Genomic DNA, 22,424 nt, shown 5'->3' with positions numbered 1-22,424 from the left:
ACAACAATGCACACGGGCAGCTGGCCAATGGGCGTCATCTCGACGGTCCAAATTGCACCACGGGGATCTGCGGCTGTGTCTCTTTCAGGGCCCTCGAGGAGTCTGGTCGGTGTCATGCATGCTCTTCACGCCCGGCCCGGGTGTTCTGGGGTCATTTAACCAGCTAGCAGAATTTCCCATGGCAAATTTAAAAAAAAAAAAAAAAGATCAAATGTGACCTGGTCCCCCCCCTGTGTGACTCTATCCCCGTCCCGTCTGCTTCTCGATTTGCGCAGGCGAAATGCCACCCAACTTGCTGCTGCTGAAGCGGTGGCTGGTGGGAGCCGGCATCATCATTGTGCTGCTGCTTCTTTTTCGAGAAGAATTACCGGCAGTGACGGACCTGCGCGGCAGGCAGGTTGACCGGGATGGCTTCGTCTCCGGGACCGAGATGATGGCCGTTGTCCGGGAGTGGCAGAAGCGCGAAGGAATAAGGAAGATTGTCGGGCTTGTCTTTTATCAGAAGCGGCAGCAGGCGGCCATCCTGGACTGCTATCTCAAGGTTCGTTGATCGTCCGCATGCCAAGACGAGCTAATCGCCGGCCCATCTCCCAAGTCTAAACTTACCTTTTTTTTGCCGAGCAGCGGGATCTGGCCAAGAACGGCGGCGTCCTGGACCAGGTTATCTGGCTGCGGCAAACCGACGATGCGCGCGACGTGGAATTTCTCGACAAGCTTGTCCGGTCGGAGGCGCACTACTCCTGGCGCAACCAGGAGGGGAGCGACGCCAGCGCCTACGATGGAATCCAAGACGACCTGTTGTACATCCAAATCGACTCGGGTATTGTACGTGGCTTTGCAAGATGAGAGGAGGTGTTTTTTTTTTTCGTCAAATCGCGCAGCACTGACTCCCTGCCAGGTCTACATGGAGGATGGAACCATCTTGTCCATGGCGCACACGAGGGCCATGCGACCCGACTTCTACCTCGTTTCCGCAAACGTCGTCAACCAACCTCTGAGCAGCTGGCTTCACCTGAGCCTCGGGGCGGTGAGGCCGTATCTGCCCGACAACGAGACATGGAGGCCTGTTGAAGCCGAGTCGGGGGTGATGAACTGGCGCCCGTCTCGGCTGCCGTCTTGGCGAGGGCCGCCGGATTTCGACGTGGCCAAATGGAACCCCCCGGCAGACCGACAGCATCTCTGGCTGCCGGTCACGGGCAAGACAGATCACCTCCTCCACAATACGCCCATTGTCCACACCGTCTACGATGCCTACAAGGACCAGGGAAGGTGGAAGTGGATGGCTGCCGCCCAGCAGCATTACAGCCTGCTCGAGAATCTGGAAAGGGGGGAGCTGTCCAAGTACAAGTTTCACCTGTGGAACTATCAGGAACTCGGCATGGGCACCCAGCTTGTGGCCATGACTGGGAAGGACATCAATGCCGCCAAGCCGATTGGGGCTGCTGCCGAGAGACATTTCGCCGTGACGATGCCGCGAAAAATAGGTCGACGTGAGTGAAGCAGCTTTTTTTATGCGAGATCTTGCGACGTGGAGTGACTGACGAGCTATTTTTTTTATAGCCGCTGTGGCGGATGGAAGGGGCGTAGCCGCTTATTACAGCTCCAAAGATCAATCCGAGGGACTTGGCCAAACGGACATTCTGGAGCGGTACAGGTCCTTTGCCCAAGAACACGTCTGCAAAGGACGCATGCTATGGACTCCTAGTGCCGATCATGTCTAGTTGTTGATGGGTCGGGCCTGGACGACAATATGTTTGATAGACGGCCAAGATTCGTTTTATACCTGGGTGGGGGTTCTGTGAGAGAGTGAGAGTGAGAGAGAGAGTTAGACTTGGGATGGGCATTTGCAAGCATTCTTTTCTTTTATTGCATTTTTGAGCTGTCGGCCACGGAGTTGGGAGCAAGGGCGACGTAGGAAGCCTGTTTCGCTGTACTGCTTTGAATATTCTAATCATACCTACATAATACCATTTGCCAGGCGGGTATGAGGCGGTCTACTCAGTTCGCTTCACCCTCGACGACGACGGAAATGCACCGCCTTGTGCAACCAGACCCGTTTTTGCGATGGGCTGTACGGAGCACGGGGCGGTTGGATACAAGGCTGCTTCTTTGTTACACCTGTGACCTGGGGCGGTCGGCGGCTGCATTCAATGTTCGCATCGCGGATGTGCTCCTTGGCGATGCAGCCACGCCACGGCTGCATTTAGGCTCCAGCATTTCTCGACACGAAGGAATTATGCGCACCAATAAAGCATCAAATGTTTTCAATTTCAACTACATAGCCAATGAATGGCATTCCGTCAAGTCCAAACCTGTGCTAACCTACTCGACCCGTCCTGCTCCTTGCCCCCATCTGTCCATGCAGGCATCCACAGTGCACACTGCACACACACATTCATCCCACCTACTTAGTCGTCGTCGTCGTCCACAACCTTGGGCTGGGACTCGCGATGCTCCGGCGGAAACTTCATGCCGCGATTCGCGCCCTGCGGCTCAGCACTGGGACCCCAGCCCCCGTATCCTGCGCCCGTGGCCACGCCGCCGAGCCCGCTTGCACTGCCAACCGCCAGCTTGCCGGCGAGCTGGTTCTTGCCCACGCCGGGCTGGCCGTCGGCCCAGCTCTTGAGCTCGTCCCGCGTCTTGCCCGTGTACTTGAGGATGTCGTCGTCGCTGATGGGCCGGGCGCCCTTTTTGTCCTGGTACTTGCGGTAGAGGGACGTCGACTTTTTGGCCTCTTGGCCAGCGTCGGAACTGGTGGCGGCCGACTGTGAAGAGCCCATGCTGGTGCTGATGGTGGTGGATGTTTAAATCTGATCAATGGGAATTGGCTCCGACGCGGAGGACTTGGAGTGACTGGAAGGAATATCGGGGCCGCGAAGCTATGTGAAAACTTGTACAACCATGCTGCAATTTAGAGTGACTTGGTTTTCTAGCGGGCGCAGTTGTTTTCCGAGGACAAGAGAGGGCATCTTATACAAAACCTACGCGATGCCATCAGCTGAGCGGTGCTGAGGCGGAGATCCTGTCCCGCCTCACGGGAGGACGCCACCTCGTCAAGTGAGCATCCAGGTGTCGCTAGTCCAGACGTTCCTCGGGGCGCGAAGCCATGACATTGGCTTGGTTGATTAGGCAGACGTATTTTGCGGCCTGGTACAGGTCAAGTAGCGTCAAGCGTTAGTCGGCCCGTGGCGAGCAGGCCAATGGCACCAAAGTCCCGATGCAATGAATTGGCATGGAACTGTCGACGTCGTGCCAGCCCACGACGGGCCAACCATTTGTTCCTTTTCTGCAGGTGCCTGGTGATTGCTCGTGTCACTCAAGAAACGGATGGCATTGTGAAAAAAAAACATGTTCTAGAACTATGTGACTTGCTGTATTTCGGTGGCTTGCGAAGCGCCGGTCTCTCAGCCCATGGTGTTTCTGGCAAATGACATTTGGATGTCCTTGTCAGTCCTTGATCCGACCCCGTAGCCTTTATGTTCTTCCTCTTCTTCCTCTCTATTTCACGGCCAAGTTGGCGGAAATATAGGCCCAGCTCTATCCTTGTATTACACACACAAGCACACACACACATATATAAATATATACATCTACGCGTGAGGAGCCATGCCCAAGCTGGTGTTGCCCGCGTTGAACGCGACAAACTGCGACTTGAAAAAGATGTCGCCATAGATGGCAAGGTTGCGAATCGGGCTGACTTGCAAGCCACCAAAGCACTCTAGACAACCGCCCCAATCGTTAGCAAACGGCCTCCACGTTTCAACAAGGTACTACCGAAAAACAGTCAACTTACCGCCGTTGCCAAGGTCCGCAAAGACCATGTCCGACCCGGCAACCCTGGCCATGTACACGCCGCCAATGTCGACGTCGAGGTCAGGCAACTTTGCGTTGCAGGGGAAAACGACGCTGCCATCCTGGGCATTGACCCGCGCACCCTGGACCTGGTCGTAGTAGGCCTGGACCATGACGGAGTCGGCGATCATGAGCGAGGTGCCCGTGTCGGCAATGGCCTGGCCACCGGGCGTCGAGGTCTTGGGCTGTCCGCCGTTGACGGCGAACCTCTCGCTGGTGAACTGCCAGAAGCCCTGGGTGGTGTTGACGGGGATCCACGCCATCGGGCCCTTGAACTTGGACTCGTCGATGGTGCCAAACGTGTAGGAGCCGCTGGCGGCCTTGCGCAGGTCCGCCGTGAAGACGGGCGCGGCGAGCGAGTCCTTGACGTTGTCGAAGAAGGTCGCCTGCTTGACCGGCTTGACCGTGTTGATCTTGGAAAAGGCGAGCCCCATGAGGCCGTCGTTGCTCTGGTCCTGGACGAACGACTGGGAGACCGCCGTGGCCAGCTGGACCGTCTGGTTGGGGAACGAGGCGCCGCCGACGTCGACCACGTCTGTGCCCACGTTGCCCACGGCCCCGGAGCCGTCGCCGTACGAGATGTTGAAGGACGCTCCCGGCATGAGCCGGAACGTCTGGCTCCGTTGCGGGTCGAAGACGCGGTGGCCGGCGCCAGACCCCGTCCCGAGCTGCGTGTTGAACACCCACAGGTCCGAGGAGCCCGTGTCAAAGTCGAGGTTGACCGTCTGGCCGCCAATCTTGACGGGCGAGATGAACTCGGCGTCGTTGGCCTCCGGCTTTGCCTCTACCGTTCCTGTCTGGTTTGTCCCGGGCGCCGTGCCCTGGGGAGGAGCGCCGGTTGTGCCGTTTTTGTTGCCGTTGTTGTTTCCATTCTCGTTCTGGTTTCCGTTCTGGTTTCCGTTCTGGTTTCCGTTCTGGTTGCCTTCCTGGTTTCCGTTCTGGTTTCCGTTCTGGTTCCCTTCTTGGTTTCCGTTCTGGTTTCCGTTCTGGTTCCCTTCCTGGTTCCCGTTCTGGTTTCCGTTCTTGTTGCCGTTCTGGTTCCCTTCCTGGTTCCCGTTCTTGTTGCCGTTCTTATTTCCATTCTCGCCCTGGTTCCCATTCTGTTCACCTTTATTGCCATTCTGATTCCCGTCCTCGAGGCCCAGGCCCTGCAGCAAGTCGTCCAGCAGTCCTCTTCGTCCCGGCTGCCTCAGCCTCATGGGCCGAAACGCCTCGGGGCTTCTCTTCCTGGCCTGGGCAGCAGCAACCTGCCTCTTGTCCTGCGCGTGCATGGTCTCCTCAAGACCTTTGGGTAGCGGCACCAGGAACTTCCTGTACACCTTGGCGAGCGCGCGGGGCCCATTTCGCCCAGTGAAGTTTGGGTTCGCTACTCTGCTGACGCTAAAGGAGCGCTTCTGGATATCGGCCGCCGAGACGCTGACAAAGGCGAAGAGCGCACAGATGTACACGACGAGAGACTGGGCATGCATCTTGGGCAAATATACAACGAAGGGTAACACCAAAGTTGTTATGTCCAAAGAAAAGGGAGAGAGGGAGGAAGGGGAGGGGGGAGGCGAGGCCAATGAGACGAATAACGATGATGATAATAATAATAATTAACGAGAATTAAGAATGTGTGTAGATGAAGGCTCACACCAGGTGGCCTGTGGTTTGAAAATTGAGCAAGTATTGACCCTGTCAACCTTTGCCTCGCCGATAGAGTGTCAATGACTGTTTGGCGTCACGTCCGGACAAAAAGAAGAGAAAGAAGAGAAAGAAGCAATGGGTCAAACAAGGCAAAGAACACAAGAACAGGTGCCCGACAAAGAAGACGAGATAAAACAAGAAACCGAAGATCGCGACCCCAAGCCCGTCTTTATGCTCGTCGCTGCGTTTTCATGGTCGCGGCCAAGTCGGTTTCGTGGCTGCGCCGATCCTCAGGAGGCCGTTTTGGTCTGGCCATGGCTGCTTCTTTTTTCTTTCCTGTTTCCTGTTTCCATGTAAGCTTCAGAATGCAAGTTGAGCCAGGGGCATGAGGGTTCGTCAGCTCGCGGCGGCAGAGACCTCTCTGGCGTACGCCAGCTTCAAACCCGATATGCCTGATGAGGTGGTAGAAGGCGCGGCTACCACGATGTTGTCAAACACAACCCTCATAGCCCCAAACACGGGCGTCCCCCATGCCGGGTGGAGATGGTGGCGTGGCAGAGGGTTGGTTGGCCAAGACGAGCCCCAGGTTGAAGATTGTCGGGGTCAATGGTTGCCGCGGATCGGGCGGCCCCAACGCCTGCTGCCGACAGGGGCGTCCATGCCAACATTTGAACCACTGGATCTTGCCGTTGGACGGGGTACAGGCTGCGTGTGCATGTGGGCAGTGCATGGGGGCATCTGGAACGGGACGATAGGGGGCGCGGAACATTCATTGAATTCAATGTTGGCATTGAAGCGAGCCAGGCCCATTGACCCCGGCGGCCTTGTACTACCGGACAAATCACTGGCGAGATGGACCCGCCGTAGGAGCACCAGCCAGTTGATGATTTCCAAATGCCCCCAGCAGCGCCTCCACTTGGCACGCCACAACATTGAACATTGAACCTTTCAACCCTGCTCTCTGACCAAGTTGACAGCTGCACTGACTATTTTCGCCATGAATTACTATTGTTCATTCGCGCCATGAGAAAAGGCCTGTTCTCGAAGCTAGAACGGCCAGTCACTACCGAGTCCCAACTCCCGACCGGGTTTGCAAACTCGAAACTGACCAAGCACTTGGTACATTGCAACTTGTTGCTCAACTACTTGTACGCATAGGAGTCGGCAAACACGGCGCTCATCTGGCCATGTGAGACGGTCGTGAGGTGCCTGGCAAGACCAGGAGTGTTCCGAGGGGCAAAACCACCCCAGCCCTTACACTGCTCTACTCTAGTCAATGCTTCCCGGCAGCCGAAATGCCGCTTTGTTTGCAAGCCCGAAAGAGGCTGTCGCCCGAACTCCGCACCCATGCGCGCCATCCTTTGACTGCTGGCACCAGCTTCGTTTCACAAATATCGATCGATACAAACTACACACAACATGCCGTCGATATGCACAGGGGGGGAAGGGCCATCGCTGGCCCGGCCGCGCGGGTGGCTGGCGCGCGGCTTGTGGACTTGACATTCAATGGTCTGGTCAATGCCGCACGTTTGTGGCCGTCACGTTTTGTCGAGGCCGCATTTCCGGTGCATCTGCGCTGCTGAAACCCTGCAGGTGCCGCTGATCCAAACGTGGCTGAAACTCGTGCCTCACTACTTGCTGACATTTATACTATATATATACCTAGGTACCGAGTATATATATCAAGTAGAGGCCAGTGATTGTCGAGTCTGGAGGAAATTGACTGATAAATGGTCCGGTTTGCCACCTACCACTTACTTAAGTAGACATGGACACTACAAAAAGTGGACGTCACTCCTAGCAGTGCAAGCACTTCATGCATCGTCACAGAAACAGCTCTACATGAGGCACAAGGAGGCAAGAAGACACAAGTTGAGGAAATTAGTTGATCAAGTTATTTTTCCGCAACCAAGTGCTCGACTCTTATGCTGGGCATCTGTAGTCAACATTAAAAACGACGGTAGTCTTGGCCCATCTACATTTGGCACTTCCCTGCCTGTTCTTTCTCGTCTTCATTGCGCGTCAGCCCTGTCATCATCACCAAGTGTTTCCCACTGCTCTAGGGACATCATGATACCGTTCTATAAACGACCACGGCACGATTCTGCAGATGTATCTGGTGCAAGACAGCTAGACGCAAACCCTAAATTCTAGCAATTCGTTCTCTTCCAAGTGCAACAAGTGTTTGGCGCAGACGTGTGTCGTTAAAATGGCCAGTAACCACAAGTCTATTCATCTCCATCGTCAATCCAATACTACAACAAAGATCTGCTGAACCGCTCATGGACATGGCACACCTCACTTCAGGTACTCCCTCTTGCCGATCCTCTCGCAAATGTCCCCCAGAGCCTTGGCGGCAAACTCATAATCCGCTAGATCCAAGTAGATCTGCGCACTAATGCGGATCCAGTACCGATTTCCCATGATAAACCGCAACATAAACGTCCTGTAGTCCCTCACCAGCGTCTCTGTGATCCACTGGAACACCGTGTCCCTGTCCTCCTCGGGCACCACGATATCCGTCTCCTTGGCCCCCTCGCCTCTCTCGCCCACCCATACCGGCAACGAGACATTGCCCATGGCGCAGTTTGTCATGGTGCCCTTGCTGTTGTCGAGGTACGTGGTGCCCAGCGCGTCGGCCACGAGCTTGATGCCCTTCTTGTTCAAGTCCCACAGGTACGAGACGATCTTGTCCTCGCCGCCGCAGACATCTCGGCGCCATTCGATGGCGTCCTTGACACACATGTACGGCCCGTTGTCCTTGGTGCCCACAAACTCAAAGTTGTTGACGTAGGCGCTTTTTGCGCTCGGCGGCATGGGTGTGGTGCGCTGCACCAGCTTCGGGATGAAGCCGTGGCTGGTGGCGAGCGTCGTCCGCAGGAGATGCTGGTTCCTGATGGGCGCGTAGAAGACGGCGCAGCCTCGAGGGACGTGCAGCCACTTGTGGCAGTTGGACACAAAGAAGTCGGGGTCGGCGGCCGTGAGGTCCAGATGCACCATGCCGATGCCCTGGGCTCCGTCAACGAGGCTGATGATGCCGAGCTCCTTGCACGCCTTGACCATGTCCATCCAAGGGAAGGCAACACCGGGCCGGGACGAGACCACGTCAAAGATGCAGACCTTGGCGCGTTTGCCCTCGTCTTGAATCTCCTTGACTGTGGTTCGGAAAGCGCGGATAATCTCTTCGTCCTCGAGCGGATATGTAATGGCAATACCCCGATGCTCAAGCTTTCCCTCAAAATACTCGGCCAGGTAGTCAGCCGCCTTGCCACATGCTTCGTAGATGGTAGAAAAGCTGAGGATGACGTCCTTTCCGTCCTCGGCCCAGGCCAAGTTACGAAGGACGGTGTTTACGCCGTCTGTGGCATTGCCCACGAAAACAACCGTGTCGAGGGGGGCATGGACTAGTCTGGCAAGCTCTTCACGCGCAGCATCGATGCGTTTGGGCTGCTCGTAGAAGATGAATGGGTCCGGACGAGCCTCTGCCTGGTCCTGGTACGCACGAAGTCTATCGCGGATATGTTTAGGATATGTGCCAAACGATCCTACATGGCAGTCGGATGAGTAACATGTCAAGTCTTGGTCGCAGTCGAGCAGGGGAAGGGGGTTCGTGCCAGTAGCTGGAGCACACGAGGTCCAGATATGAAATGTCAGGTCAAGTACCAATCACATACCGTGGTTCAAGTTGTGCCACTCTGGGTCAAAGGGGAACTCCCTCTTCCACTCTGATCCAAACGGCCTCGGGCTCTCGGCTGACTTGGCTCTCAAAGCGAGAACATCTTGATGGCCCATGACGACAGTAGTCTGGCTGCGAAACAAGCGCTTGTAATCACAGGTATGCAAAGCGTTGAAAATAAGGGCGGCGAGCACACGACGATATATAGGAGCGGTGACCTAGACACGTCAACCGCAGCAAAGCAAGGCCGGTCGGCGCAAGAGAGTGACTCAGTTGACGCTCATCTCCACCTTGGGCGGCGAAACTCGTTGCTATCCAAGAACCATCTGAAGCTAGCCGCGCATCCGCATACACGTCTGGTATTGATATTACCCCAGTGCAAACCCCGCATCTGTTGCGCCTCCAAGTTTTTATGCGTGTCAACTGCGCCCTTTTCGTCCAGGAGCACTGCTTTCCCCCGGTCCGTTTTCCTTGTTTTGGCGCTTAGTATTGAGGGCTCCTCCCGTGCCGAAGGTAGCCGCCAGCTATCATATATCATATAGACAACGCAATCAACTTGTGAGGAAGCCGTTACCGGGTCAGACGGCCGACTTGTTATGGACAAAAGAGTAGGGCCCTCGCCGTACTCCGACCTATCAAGCCCCGACTGGCTCTTGTACCGATTGTCTTGTGCCATCAATTCATTTGCTTCTTCATTGGGAAATACCAAAATCTAATGCTGGACCCCTCATATCCAACAGCAAAAATGCACCTTTGAATAGGCTTCTATGCCTCCCTCCCAACGCCAATCGGCTAACAGCAAGCCAGACATGTACAAAAAAAGCCGCCAATCCAACTCTGTCAACATCTGTCTCCTAATCGTGCATAGCTGGAGGAGGATATGTCGCCATGAACAATCCTTCATCACTCCTACTGTACCCATCATGGATTGCAGCTCCAAGTAGCCCCCCAATTCTCTAACCGACCGTCTAAACTCACTTCTATTTGTTTTCGTGGCATCGTTCTCGCCATAACTGGGCTGGTCCGTAAACCAGCCAATGCGAAAGCTGCATTCGCTTCTTCTTTTGTTCCCGCCTGAGTTGGAGGCACATTTTCGCTGTAGTTTTGAAATGGATGACCATGTGGTGCACTGTGCAATCCCACGAGTAACTCGTCCAGGAAGAAGGCGTTGTGTCTTTGGAATGTCTTGGCACTTCGCAAATTTGGCGACAGCGACGTCAAGGGTCCGGACGGCGGGCTCTTTGGTTCCAATGGTTGTGGTTTGCCGTAGAGCAAAGCTGGCCGATTCGTTCCCAGTGGCTGTAAAGGAGGCAGCTTCAGGTCATCTTTCTTGGCCTTATGCCTTGAACTCCCACCTCGCCTTCTGCCAACCTTGGGCGCGGGAATTTCTTCCCCATCCACCTTCTTTCTCTTCCTGACTCTAGCATTTTCCTTAACTGAACTCAATATAGAATTAGTACTGCATGGCTCGACAGAAGTGAGTGCCGGAGACGTCGTGGGTTCGGGCACATGGTCAGGCACCTGGCTTGACACCATTGCCTGCGCCTTCTTGCGTGATCTACCGTGGTTGGGGTTGAGTGTCGATGATCGTCTCTGACCCTTCTCCAGTGCCCCTGGAGCCGACTTTCGCGACCCTTTCTGCCTAGCCTTGGTTTCTTTCTGCACCTTGTTTGTCGGAGCATGGGGAAATACTTCAGCTACAATACCCGCTGCTGTGATACCTGCGGGTAGAGAGGCTCGACGGGCTGGCACATTCTCCGGCTGCAAGTTGCCCGTTATTCGGTGCAGCTCACTAAGGACTTTGAATGTCCAGTACGCGCCGGTGACTTTGGTGTCGCGTAAAGCCACCGGGTTGGCGGGCGGTGGCTTCTTTTTCTCTTCCTTTGCGCTGTCCTCAGATGTTCCGCTGGATTCTCGCTTCCTTCTGGGTCTTGCAGGTTCTAGCTCTTGCCAAAGTTTCGGTATCCTGGCCTGCAAATCAGTGACCCAGGCATCACAATCCCACTGTACCCAGTAGTCGATAATATCTCCCCAGATGCTATCAGGAGGCTTAGTAAAGTTTACAAAGACAACTTTGCCGCCTTTGCAGTGAACTGCTTTGGCAAACTCCCTTACCATGACCTTCAGGCCATGGACTCTAAGGCTTGTGCCTAAAATGAGCAGCATGTCTGGATACAAGCTCAAGTCATGGGTGATGATTGGGCTAATTAGGTGTGAGCTAGGATGTTCTTCGCCATAGAGCACAATATCAGGACGTAGTTTGCCAACGCCCAAGGCACGCTTGCCCCTCTCCTGTCGCGCCGCCGTGGCTCCAACGCAGTGAGGGCACTCTGGTTGCTGGCCTGAAAGTGTTTCAGACTCGCGATTGTCATGGTCCCAAGAGCAGACTTTGCCACAAAGAAAACATCTAAGGAGGTCCAGGGATCCGTGCAGAAATACACATTCAACTCCGGAGCGAGGCAACTCCCTTCGAACTTTCGGAATTGCATTGGCCTGGTTATCTGATCGTGGTTCCCTATCGGTAGCAGGGATGTTGTTCTCATCTGATGACGAGGGTTGTGACTGCTCGCTTGAATCTGCAGGAGCATCTGACAGGCTTGAAGTCTCAGATGCCAGTTTATCTGAGGATGCTGACTTGGCCTCTTCGACCATTTTATTTAGTTGCGTCATGTTTGCCGTTGATCGTCGCGAAAATCGCCCACGACTGCCTGGGCCATCTTGTAATCGTGTCGATAGTCCGACTTTCTCCTCTATTTGATCGATATTTTGGGTGTAGCACCTCACCAACTTTCCCCGATCACGCAAGTGGCTGATAAATCGATGCGATGTTGTTGGTTCGGCGTGTCTGATCTTTTGCCGTAAAGATGTTGCAAATGTATAGAAGACAGAAGTTCTTATCGGGTCCGACCAGATATTGGCGTCAAAAAGATCCTTGCCCTTCATATTAGGTAGTGCGCTTCTGCTCCCAGCGGAATTCTGGGATGAAGGAAGTGAATTTGGTGGAGAGTCTGTTTCATCAACCTCAGAGAGCGATGTACTACTCCGTCGCCCGGAGCTCGCCTCTGACGGCGAAACTGTGTCAAATGGGTCAAAGAGAACAGGGGGAGGCGACGAAAGCGGCGATGAGCTCAAGGGAAGGGCTGCATCTGTCAAACGCCTATGAGTATGTGATCGAACCGTGGATGGCGAAATCATGAATTCAGCTGAGGGAGATGATGGAGGCGAACTATTCAAATCTGGCGAAGAGCGAGTTTCCGTCTTTGATTGCGGTGTTCTGAACTTTGTCCCAACCACAATTTGTGTGGCAGCTGTAGCAGCAGTGACAGCACTGTCCTCCAACAGTTCCGGACGATCTGTATGTTGAGGCAAAGATGGTCCATCCTGAAGCGCGTCTTGACAGTCATCTGGGCCAACTTTGACAGTTATCCAGTCAGGCTCGTTTATGGCATCCATCGATGTTTTCCTTCTTTTCGTGGGACGTGCATTATCTGCGGCTTCCTCGTGTTCATCATGGTCATCATGCTCGTCTTGTCGTGCCTGCCGAGAAGCAGCATCAAATTGTGCCTGGATCAGAGAGTATAACCCATTCTCTGATCGAAAGTCCTGTGCCAGTTAGCTACAACAGCCCGAAAAGTTCAGAAACGCGGTCGAGACGGTAGAGGAAGTTTCCGTACAGGAATACCAGAGTTGGTACTGATACCAGCACCAGTCACAACTACCACTTTCCGCGCTTTCAACAAAGCATTCGCAACATCTCCTAGGTGCTCCTCAGTTCCCGGTTTCACGTGCTGCGTTGGCATTTTTTACGAAGTTGAAGCACTTCTCCCCAGTGTGTTCTCCTTGAAGCACGACAAACGTGCGACCAGATAGCTTCTTAGAGAGACTGGAGCGCGATTCTAGGTCGCCTCTTGCCTGGGCAGAATTTCTGCGTATAATGCGCCAACCTAAACCGGAGCGCAAGATACCTCGTTAGGAACACTGGCTCGGGCTGGCATCGTGCGATTTGGGGGGACGATAGACGCGTTGTTGGGGGGAAAATCGAATCCGGTAATTGGAGGTAGCAACTGAGAGGTGTGGAGAGATTTGGACCTGAATCTGCAGTGGTTAAGAAGTGAAGTGAAGTGAATCAAGCGCGCCAGGTGTTCAAGCTGTATACCAAGTCTATCGGAGACGCGGTAGATGGGCAGCTGTCTAAGCCACGATGAACATAGGTATCCAAAAAGAAGAAGAAATCTAAACAGATATAAGATGTTCAATCAGACAAAATGAATAAGCCACCAAAATGCAAGTGCTCCGGCAGAGCATCGCAAATGCGTTGATTGAAGCCAAATCAAAGTTGACGCGCTTCCATGATGGGCTGTTATTGACGTCCATGGCGCGGTGGTTCCTTCCCTTCCCTGTTAATCAGTCCATGTATGGAGTACCAACCTTCTTTATCCGCCCGTCCCTGTCCCACTCCTACCCAGTCCATTGATTCGTTGAGGCTTGGTCTTTTAGCGGGTCTTCCCGAACGCTAGGCTACTGTGAGATGGACAAACAACACACCGCCCTGTGGCATTAATGGAGGAAGGTAGCTGCAACTTTGTACGGCTCCCTTCCACGATAGAACAATCACAGCAGGCTCACTGGCGGCAATCGTCCGTTGCGCCGACAGAACCGAGTTCGAAATTTTACCTGTCGGTGATTATAGCTACTTGGTGCTGTTTTGGGACAACCCAACGCTTCGCGAAAGCTCACTCTAGAAGCACTAAACCCGCGTAAAGAGGTTACTACCAGCAGACAGATCCGGGTTTAATGCCTGTTACCTCGGCCCGATTATGCGATATTTAACATGCCTCAAAAAAGCAAATGGGGAAGAAACCAAGGCATAGATCTCTCAGTTCAAGTTTTTGATGGTGCATTATAAGCACAAACGGTGGCCTGCTTCTACAAAATGGACTAAAGCACGATAACGCTGTTTATGGCTTAACGGTAAGTAGTTCTGTGCAGATTCTGTAATTCCACTAATAAATTTAACAAAAAATAAGCTCTCTAATTTGGTCTAGTTTTCTAATGTCAAAGGGCAAAATCTATCCCTACAGTCTGCTTTGGACAAAGTAGGGGATGTTCTGTGCCTCATACAAATCTTTGTGTGCGGCCTTGATCATATCGGCAGCCTGCAATGTGCATTAGCCTCAGCGACTATCTCGTAGTGTATCTGGGGAATTGGACGGTGTGAACATACTCTCTCGCCGATCATGTAGACCGAATTCTGGATGCGGCAATCAGGAATAACGGGAATCACGGAGGCATCAGCGATGCGCAGGTTCTTGACGCCATGTACGCGGAGCTCGGGGTCGACTACACCCTGGTGGATGCTCTTTGACAGACGGGCAGTTCCGCAGGGATCTATACAAGAGACCTTGTTAGCAGTTGGTACATCGATAAATTCACTAGAAGCACACTTACGGAACCCAGTCTGACTCCTGTCCAAGACGGCTCTCTTCATCTCCTCATCAGAATGAAGAGGCATCTTCCATGGATACTCTGAGACAACAATGTCCTTGAACCCTTCTCCCGTGGTCAAGAGATCATAAGTCCAGCGCACGCCCTCGCGCATAGCCAGGATATCCAGGTCATTAGCGAAGAAGTTGAGATTGATGTTCGGCTGGACAAGGGCGCTCGGGCTGTTCAAGGTGACCTCACCCTCGGAAAGCGGGCGCAAAAGGTCAACAATGACAGTCATGTAGCTGCCCTCCTCTGGGACGGGGTAATGCCACTGAAAGGCAGTGCTAAACATGCCAACAAAGTCGAGCTCGAAGTGAGGCTGCCCAGCAGGCCCAAAGGGGTCGAGGCCTCCGTTGGCAGCCTTTGCCTCGCGGTAGCTTTCGTGCTTGTTTAGCCGCTCATCAATACGAGGGAAGCCAACGAGTTCCAGCAGCCCAGAGCCGATAGGGCCGGTCTTGTCACGCTTATAAGAAGCCACGGCCTGGTCATTAAGAGGTCCCTTTCGGAGAATATAATCATCGAGCCCATAGCCATCTTTGATCTTAAGGACAAACGGAACAATAGGGTGGTCGAGAAGGTGCTGGCCGACATGAGGGGAGTTGACCTTGGTAGTGATGCCATGGCGAGACAGCTCGGCCGATGGACCAACTCCACTAAGCATAAGAAGCTTTGGGGTTTCAAACACTCCCTGGGATAGAATGACTTCCCGGCTGGCGTAGACACTTATCTCAGTGGCTGCGGCTTCGCTGACGATGGTCACTCCGACACAGGTGTTTGTTGACGGGTCGACGATGAGCTCCTTGGAGCGAACCCCATAGACAATGGTGACGTTGGGCTTGTTTTTGAGATACAAGAAACTTCCTTGGCGCTGGCCGTCGTAAATGGTGTCACAGCAGTGAGTAAGGCCCCGCATCTCACCCTCATAAATGTCTTCGGTAAGGCGCTCCCCCTTGGAGACCCAGGCTGTGGTGAGGGCATCGCGGAAAGGCTGCATCTCCGGGACCAGATCGGCATGGGCAATATTAATGGGGCCGCCGGTGCCAATCTTCTTTAGTTCAGCCGGATACAGCTTCTCGTCATCGTGGTACGTGGCACACTTGCGCAGGTAATCTACGCAGTTGTCCCAGTTCCACCCCTGGCCACCAAACTCCTGCCAGTCGTCAAACGTTGCGCGAGACCCGGGGATCCAAGTGAAATAGTTAGCGCAGGAGCTTCCACCAAGCACCTTGCCACGGGTGTTGGGCTTTTCGATTCGCTCATAATCATCGCGTTTGATCATGGTTGACTTGTAAGCCCAGTCGTGTTTGCTCCCTCGGAGTCCAAAGGCCTGTGAGGGAGTGGTGATGGCTTCAAGTTGATCGGGGTTGGGAGCGCCGGCTTCTACAACGAGGACGCGGACCTTTGGGTTTTCGGCGAGACGGCCGGCTACCGCATTACCAGCAGTGCCGCCGCCGACGACGATGAAATCGTATTCGTTGCCATTGGAAACTGTTGCCATGGTCTTTCGTTTCAAATCGATGTGAATATGAAATAAGGGTGGTTATGCTGACTGATGTCCAAGTTGTTGGGCCGATGATGAAGTGCGAGGATGTAATTGCTGGGCATTTTAAACGAAAACAGCACCCCATGATGATATATTTATACTTCTTTTCCCCTAATAATGATTTGATATAAAGACTTTCCAAAGGATACCGAAGTCTGGCGACAGGGTCGGGCCATCCGGGCCTCTCCATGTTGAAGTGGGCATGATGCTGTCATAGCGATTCCGTTGTTGGCCGCCTCGGTGCTTGTTGGCCTGCATCAAGAGCCAAATCCAGTAATAGTAAACAGGATCTACCCGCAAGGCTCCAATGAAGGCATTCGGAGTTGACAGGAGAAGCATTTGCCCCAGTGTCCCACCGTCGTGTCAAAACACCCAGCCTGCATTGTGGTTCCTCATCAAACGTAGACTTGCCCTTCGGCGTCTCGGGCTTGAAAAGTGGAATCCGTCCTCTTCAATGATTGGTGGGAATGGGAGCGCGGACTACTCTCGGCGTCTTGATCCAGCAATGGCGGAAGGATCGGGAAGGCTCCTATTGGCCAATTCATCATGGACGGCCAGGACTCGGCATCTTGAAAACAACATGGACGCGATGAGATTTCCTACAACGGTGCCATTACGAGGCTTCACACTTGTCCCGGGATGGTTTCGGCATTTCAAGTCCAAATCTCAACTGATCTGTGGGGCCGAATAATTTCTAAGAGGCCGATGAAGAAGTGTGAAAACAAATAAAATATTTTTCATAAAAACAAAAAAAGAAAGAAGCGCAATGCATATGAAAGGTGGATCTTGGCCATGGCGATAGGAGTAGTATAAGACTTGCCTATAATCCGTATAACATGGACTGAAGCTTCGAATATTGGTCAAGAACCTGGCATCAATCATCTGTTCTCCTGGATTTCCTCACACTTCAGGCTAACCTGCTGCAGCTCACAAGCTACAAACCAATATTCGCAATCATGTCTAAGCCGGTGTTTACACTCGCCGAAGGTACGCCTTCACTGTATACTCGCGGATTGAACATTTCTCACAAATTCGTCAAGGACAACCCCTTTCGGACCCTTCGGTCAGCACAACATTACCTCTATTTGGTGGTGGAAGCCTGACGACCTTGGGTGACACGCTTCTCCTCGAAACGTTGGCGCACTTTAACCGAGAAAGAATCCCAGAGCGGTTCGTACATCTCTTGGAAACTAATAACACAACCTGCCGATATTGTCTTGACAGTCGACACTGGCTAACTTGTCGTAGAGTGGTTCATGCCAAGGCAACCGGCGCATGGGGAGAGTTTGAAGTAACCAACAAGGACATTTCCTCCTTGACCACGGCCAAGTTTCTCAGCAGTCCCGGCAAGAAGACCCAAGTTCTCTTCCGCCTGAGCACAGTGGGCGGTGAAAAGGGAAGCGCCGATACGGTTCGTGATGTTCGAGGCTTTGCTGTCAAGTTCTTCACGGAACAAGGCAACTTTGACATTGTTGGCAATGACATTGTACGCACCCTCCTTTCCCCCCGTCTACGCCGGGTTCCGTCTGTGATTAATCCATCGGCAGCCCGTGTTCTTCGTCCGCGACCCCGTACGATTTCCCTCACTCAATAGAAGCCACAAGAAACATCCTGCGACGAACAGACCAGACTGGACCATGGTAAGTACCAACATGAAGCCATGTGCTCTCCTGCCTTGTGTACGTCAAGCTGATGCTGCATGTAGTTTTGGGACTTTCACGTCAATCAGCCAGAGAGCGCCCATACCCTGATGCATCTCTTCAGCACTCGCGGAATACCCGACTCGATCCGGCGAGTAAACGGCTTCGGCGTCCATACATTCAAGCTCGTCGACAACGAGGGCAACTTCAAATATTGCAAGTTCCATTTCCGCCCGGCCCAAGGCATCGGCCACCTGTCCGACCAAGAAGCAGAGAGCATGGCCGGCGTCGATCCCGACTTTCACACAAAGGATCTCTGGGACGCCATTGCCCGCGGCAACTTCCCCGTCTGGAAGCTGTACATTCAACTCATGGAGCCCCGTGACGCCGAAAAGCACGGCCGCATAGTGTTCGACATCACCAAAGTCTGGCCGCACAAGGAATTCCCCCTGATCGAAGTCGGCCAGATGACGCTCACCCAAAACGTGCGACCCCGACAACCCAAGACGATAGTTGACGAGCTTGACTAACACTGCCACAGCCAAGGAACTTCTTCGCCGAGATCGAGCAAGCCGCCTTCTCGCCGTCCAACCTCGTCCCTGGCATCGCCGCATCCCCAGACCCAAGTAAGCAAGCGCCTCCCAAAACAAACACAAGTCGCTCATGACTTTCGAATCGCAGTGCTGCAGGCTCGCATGTTTGCCTACCCCGACGCCCAGCGGTACCGCCTCGGCGTCAACTACGCACAACTACCCCCGAATCGACCGACTGCCCCCGTCTACGCGCCATACGAGCGGGACGGAGTAACCACGAGCTCAAACTACGGAGGGGATGCGAATTATGTCCGCGGCACTCTCGGCCCGGGCGTGGCCTCGCGCTCTGCCACCACGCAGATCAGACACCTCGAGCGAGTTCACCCGGCTGCCACCCTGGGACTGAACGAGCTCGCCGTGACAGAGGAGGACTTTGAGCAGCCCAGAGTCCTGTGGCAGAAGGTCTTTGACGAGGCGGAGAAGGCGCGCTGGATATCCGCCGTCAGCGAGACGTTGGAGGGTGTTCCTCCTCCTCTTCGAGAAGCAGTGCGGTCGCTGTTTAGTCGGGTCGATGCGCAGATTGGGCAGCTGCTGTCTGCCGAGGACAAGGAGGCCTCGCATCTGTAGTATTTATTGGCCAAGAATAAGCCCAAGCGGCACTGTATATAGCGCTAATAGACTATCCCGCTTCATAAGATTCTAGCATAGGGGGAACATGGATGTAGATGCCGAATGGAGGGGAGAGATTCGTGTTTCAACTAAATGTAGCCAACATTCGGAAAACGTACAAACACCGTCACGGCATAGATTTCGTCTACCATGATTCAGTGTATTATATCATGTATTATATCAACTCTAAACGCCAGTAGGCATCTCCATGCCATGCCCTAACCAGCAAACCCCGGGCTTCAGCCCGTGGCACTCTATTTCTCAGACAATGACAAAAATTAGGGGCCCATCCCGTTAAACTCGGCTAGTCCATATTCACCAACACGTCCATAAACTTATTAAAGTCGTTGGGCACGCCAAGGCCCGTAATCGCATCATACCCCTCGGTGGCAGGCCAGCCACCGGGCTCCTTTCCCCCAGAGAACTTGCACGAGAAGCTCTGTCCGGCCGTGATGTCCTGCAGGACCTCACGAACCTCGTCCGAGTACAGCCTCTCGTTCAACCAGCCCAAGACGGGCTTCCCCTGACGAACGCGCGCGTCATTCACCAGGGCAATCATGCCAGCGAGGACGGGGGTACTCGCGCTGGTCCCATCAAGCATAAAGGGGGACCCGTTGATGACGGTCTGGAACCGGGTGCCGATGGCGGAAATGTCCGGCACGGCACGCATGCTCGAGTTATAGTAGCCCTCCAGGTGACCGTCAAGTGCGTCGACGTACTCGCTCACAGCGGCGTCCTGCCAATCCGGGCGCTCAAAGTAGGCTGAGAAGCCGCCGGAGCTGAAGACGGATCCGTTTGGCGGCTCCTGGCCGTTATTAACGGCGCCGACAGACGTGACCCAGGGGCACGAGGCCGGGAAGGTCGAGATGGTCATGTCCTTGTTGCTCCCGTCGTTGCTGCGGCAGGTCGCATTTCGGCCGCCCTTGGCGCCGCCGTCGCCGGAGCCGCTGAGGACGGACACGCCGCGGCTGGTAAGCATGCCAATCTCGTTGCAGACGCGGATGGCGTAGGCCTTGGGCACGGAGAGCTCGTCGTCTGCGTACGAGATGGATAGCACGTGGGGGAGCTCCTCGTTCTTCTTAGAGGAGAGGTGGTGGAAGAAGTCGAGGTAGGGTTCGTTGTCGTCCAGCTCGCCGGTAAGAGGCTCGCCGTTGTCGCCAATCTTGGCACCGCGGCCGCCGGTGGAATAGTAGACAACGTTTGTGGGGTAGCCAACGGCCATGCCGAACTGGATGTCCAGGTTGGCCTCGGATCCGGCGGTGCCCAGGTCCTGTTGGTTCTCGCCGCCGTTGATGAGCTCCACGGTGAAGTTGTAGCCGGCCTTGACGAGGTCGGGCCGCGAGTGTTCAAAGCTCCGCCTCGTGTCGTCGTAGTTGGCCCATTGCTCCAAGAAACCGGCGATGCCGAATCGAATGCACGACTTGCCGTCGGGGGTCGTGTAGTTGATTCCGTACAGCTTGTTGATGCAGTCGGGAGTCGTGGCGGGCGAGCAGGCGACATCACGGCGGTGCAGGCCCGCGTCCTCGGCCAGCGGCGGTGCAACGGATACCTCGTGCTCGGGCGTCATAAAGTTGGCAATGGGATGAATGAAATCTATGGCTGTGTCAAGGGAGTCGGGGATGTTGTACTCGGGGGCGCGAAGAATGGGCTTCTTGCCGTCGTACGAGTACCGGCGAAGCTGCATATCAAGCAGCTTATTTGCTTCGCCAACAGTCGTCGCAACGCGGATCCAGTCCGTGTCAACCTTGGCCTCGGAGACGCCATTGCTCGATAGCCACTCCATGACATGGTCTACATCGTCTTGTGCAGGCGTTCTGAGAGACCGCGTGTCGCCCATGCCCAGCAAGCCGTTGGCGAGGATCTTGGATGCCAGCCCGTGCATCTCGGGCTGCCTCAGCGCAATTGAGAACCGCATTGGCGTCGAGGGATCGGGTATCTCGTCAAGCATCTGCCATCCGTCGGGAATCGTCGTGGCCTTTTCGAGACATATGGCACCGGCACCGAGACGGGCAAAGGCGCACGCCGTCATCAACAGAGTCAGCGCCATGGTGAGGTGACGGTTGCTGATGATGTCTGGTGTGTGATGTAGATCAGGCGCGATGTTATATTATACCGCGGGATGCCAGTGTAAGCGTAATGGTAGGAACATTGAAGTCGGTAGGCAAATATATGATGCCACCACGGACCGGTCACTGCAGCCTGCAATCTCCATGGAAGCTCGTGAAACCTGAGCGCGGGAGACAATAACAATACATACCAGACTACTTCTGGCAAACACATGTACTAGTATTCCTTGAATTTGGAAGGAGCCAATGGGCAGGCCGTTGCCCCTGATGTGAATGCAATGTCTTGCATTTTTCCAAGACATACGTGGACCAGAATGGCCGTGCGCGGGTTTGTCAAGGCCATCGAGCCCCTTTTCGCCCTGAACTACTGGAATGTCAGGCCAGTTGAACAGTGAGCCGTGTAACTAGGCAAAAGTTTGCATCAGATCGACACGGGTGCCGCAACAGACAATGGGGTGAAGGAACGGTCAAGGTGCCGTGTTTCTCGAGCCATTCACCGTTGGTCCGGGACCATGACGTTGTTGACGGCTTCAACTCGCGACGCGCCAGTTTTCCCGACGCCAGATCCGCCAACGATCGCCTAGGCCCTCAAGTGCTAGTACTAGTAGTACTAATATCAATAATTAAAGGAGCGGCTGTTTGGACCTCCAAGTGACCTCATCTTCCGTGTGGATTGTGGCTGGCTGCTCCGGCGCGAATCGGTAATTCCACAACGCTCATGGCGCGGCTCGATGCTTCACGGCTGCGAGGCACAAAAACAGCGCGAGTGCAAGGACGCACTAGTACATCAGTTTGCTCGTGACGGGCGCCCACAACAGATGGTTGTGCCGAAGCATCGGGGACACCAAGCGGAATGCCTCCCACTAGTTCGCAGAAATGGTGACATCTGGGCACCCTTTGGTGCACCCAGCGTCTTGGCAGGGGGAAACAGCTGCAGCGTAAAGGGACAATGGTGTATCCCGTGCCAAGTCGATTAGTTGATCGACATGTTGGCGGTTGTGCTCCCATCCAGCGTTGTGTTCTTGTCCGGCCCATGACGGAATACTTGACAGACAGAATCAAGGATGGACACTGTCTTTTTGAGAATCGCGCCCATTGACTGCTCGCCCTCTGAAAAGACCAGACAACTTGGGGCTGCGGCTGACCTGCTCACTTCCAAAGAGGCGTCAATATGTCGGGTTGGCAGGGACAACCCCATGAATATGCATATGCATACCTTGACTCTACATCCCAAGCTTCAAACGTTACCAGACTGATACAATCTTCCTCGTCTCTGTTGGACCAAGGCCAATACAGGCCGCCAACTCCATTTGATGGCTTTCCATGCCGGGG

General features: G+C 54.3%; 7 protein-coding genes across 7 annotated transcripts; 2 read left to right on the top strand and 5 right to left on the bottom strand.

The window, feature by feature from the left end:
• Nucleotides 1-280: 280 nt before the first annotated feature.
• G6M90_00g010680 (uncharacterized protein) lies at nt 281-1,721 on the top strand (the record flags this gene model as incomplete). The annotated part of the gene is made up of 4 exons (XM_066129693.1): nt 281-541; nt 625-825; nt 899-1,490; nt 1,561-1,721. 4 exons carry the CDS (start codon nt 281-283, stop codon nt 1,719-1,721), a joined length of 1,215 nt encoding a protein of 404 aa, XP_065985898.1.
• A 687-nt stretch (nt 1,722-2,408) lies between these two features.
• G6M90_00g010670 (uncharacterized protein) lies at nt 2,409-2,780 on the bottom strand (the record flags this gene model as incomplete). The annotated part of the gene is made up of 1 exon (XM_014693966.1): nt 2,409-2,780. One exon carries the CDS (start codon nt 2,778-2,780, stop codon nt 2,409-2,411), a length of 372 nt encoding a protein of 123 aa, XP_014549452.1.
• Nucleotides 2,781-3,590: 810 nt separating this feature from the next.
• Nucleotides 3,591-5,321, bottom strand: PEP3 (Aspartic protease PEP3; the record flags this gene model as incomplete). Its single annotated transcript, XM_014693967.1, has 2 exons — nt 3,591-3,718; nt 3,794-5,321. The coding sequence occupies 2 exons, from the start codon at nt 5,319-5,321 to the stop codon at nt 3,591-3,593; spliced, it is 1,656 nt and encodes a 551-aa protein (XP_014549453.1).
• Nucleotides 5,322-7,776: 2,455 nt separating this feature from the next.
• On the bottom strand, nt 7,777-12,954 carry egt-2 (Hercynylcysteine sulfoxide lyase; the record flags this gene model as incomplete). Its single annotated transcript, XM_014693968.1, has 4 exons — nt 7,777-9,023; nt 9,153-9,372; nt 10,133-12,757; nt 12,829-12,954. 4 exons carry the CDS (start codon nt 12,952-12,954, stop codon nt 7,777-7,779), a joined length of 4,218 nt encoding a protein of 1,405 aa, XP_014549454.1.
• Nucleotides 12,955-14,229: 1,275 nt separating this feature from the next.
• Nucleotides 14,230-16,139, bottom strand: pdh3 (Pyranose dehydrogenase 3; the record flags this gene model as incomplete). Its single annotated transcript, XM_014693969.1, has 3 exons — nt 14,230-14,310; nt 14,379-14,542; nt 14,603-16,139. The coding sequence occupies 3 exons, from the start codon at nt 16,137-16,139 to the stop codon at nt 14,230-14,232; spliced, it is 1,782 nt and encodes a 593-aa protein (XP_014549455.1).
• A 1,001-nt stretch (nt 16,140-17,140) lies between these two features.
• Nucleotides 17,141-18,984, top strand: CTA1 (Peroxisomal catalase; the record flags this gene model as incomplete). The annotated part of the gene is made up of 7 exons (XM_014693970.1): nt 17,141-17,171; nt 17,225-17,354; nt 17,433-17,670; nt 17,732-17,824; nt 17,890-18,309; nt 18,366-18,450; nt 18,506-18,984. The coding sequence occupies 7 exons, from the start codon at nt 17,141-17,143 to the stop codon at nt 18,982-18,984; spliced, it is 1,476 nt and encodes a 491-aa protein (XP_014549456.1).
• Nucleotides 18,985-19,330: 346 nt separating this feature from the next.
• Nucleotides 19,331-21,073, bottom strand: sed2_0 (Tripeptidyl-peptidase sed2; the record flags this gene model as incomplete). The annotated part of the gene is made up of 1 exon (XM_014693971.1): nt 19,331-21,073. One exon carries the CDS (start codon nt 21,071-21,073, stop codon nt 19,331-19,333), a length of 1,743 nt encoding a protein of 580 aa, XP_014549457.1.
• Nucleotides 21,074-22,424: the final 1,351 nt, after the last annotated feature.

The sequence above is a fragment of the Metarhizium brunneum genome, chromosome 1 (assembly GCF_013426205.1).
Source record: "Metarhizium brunneum chromosome 1, complete sequence".
In the NCBI taxonomy this organism is placed as follows: Eukaryota; Fungi; Ascomycota; class Sordariomycetes; order Hypocreales; family Clavicipitaceae; genus Metarhizium; species Metarhizium brunneum.
This window is presented reverse-complemented; position numbering and strand designations above follow the sequence as displayed.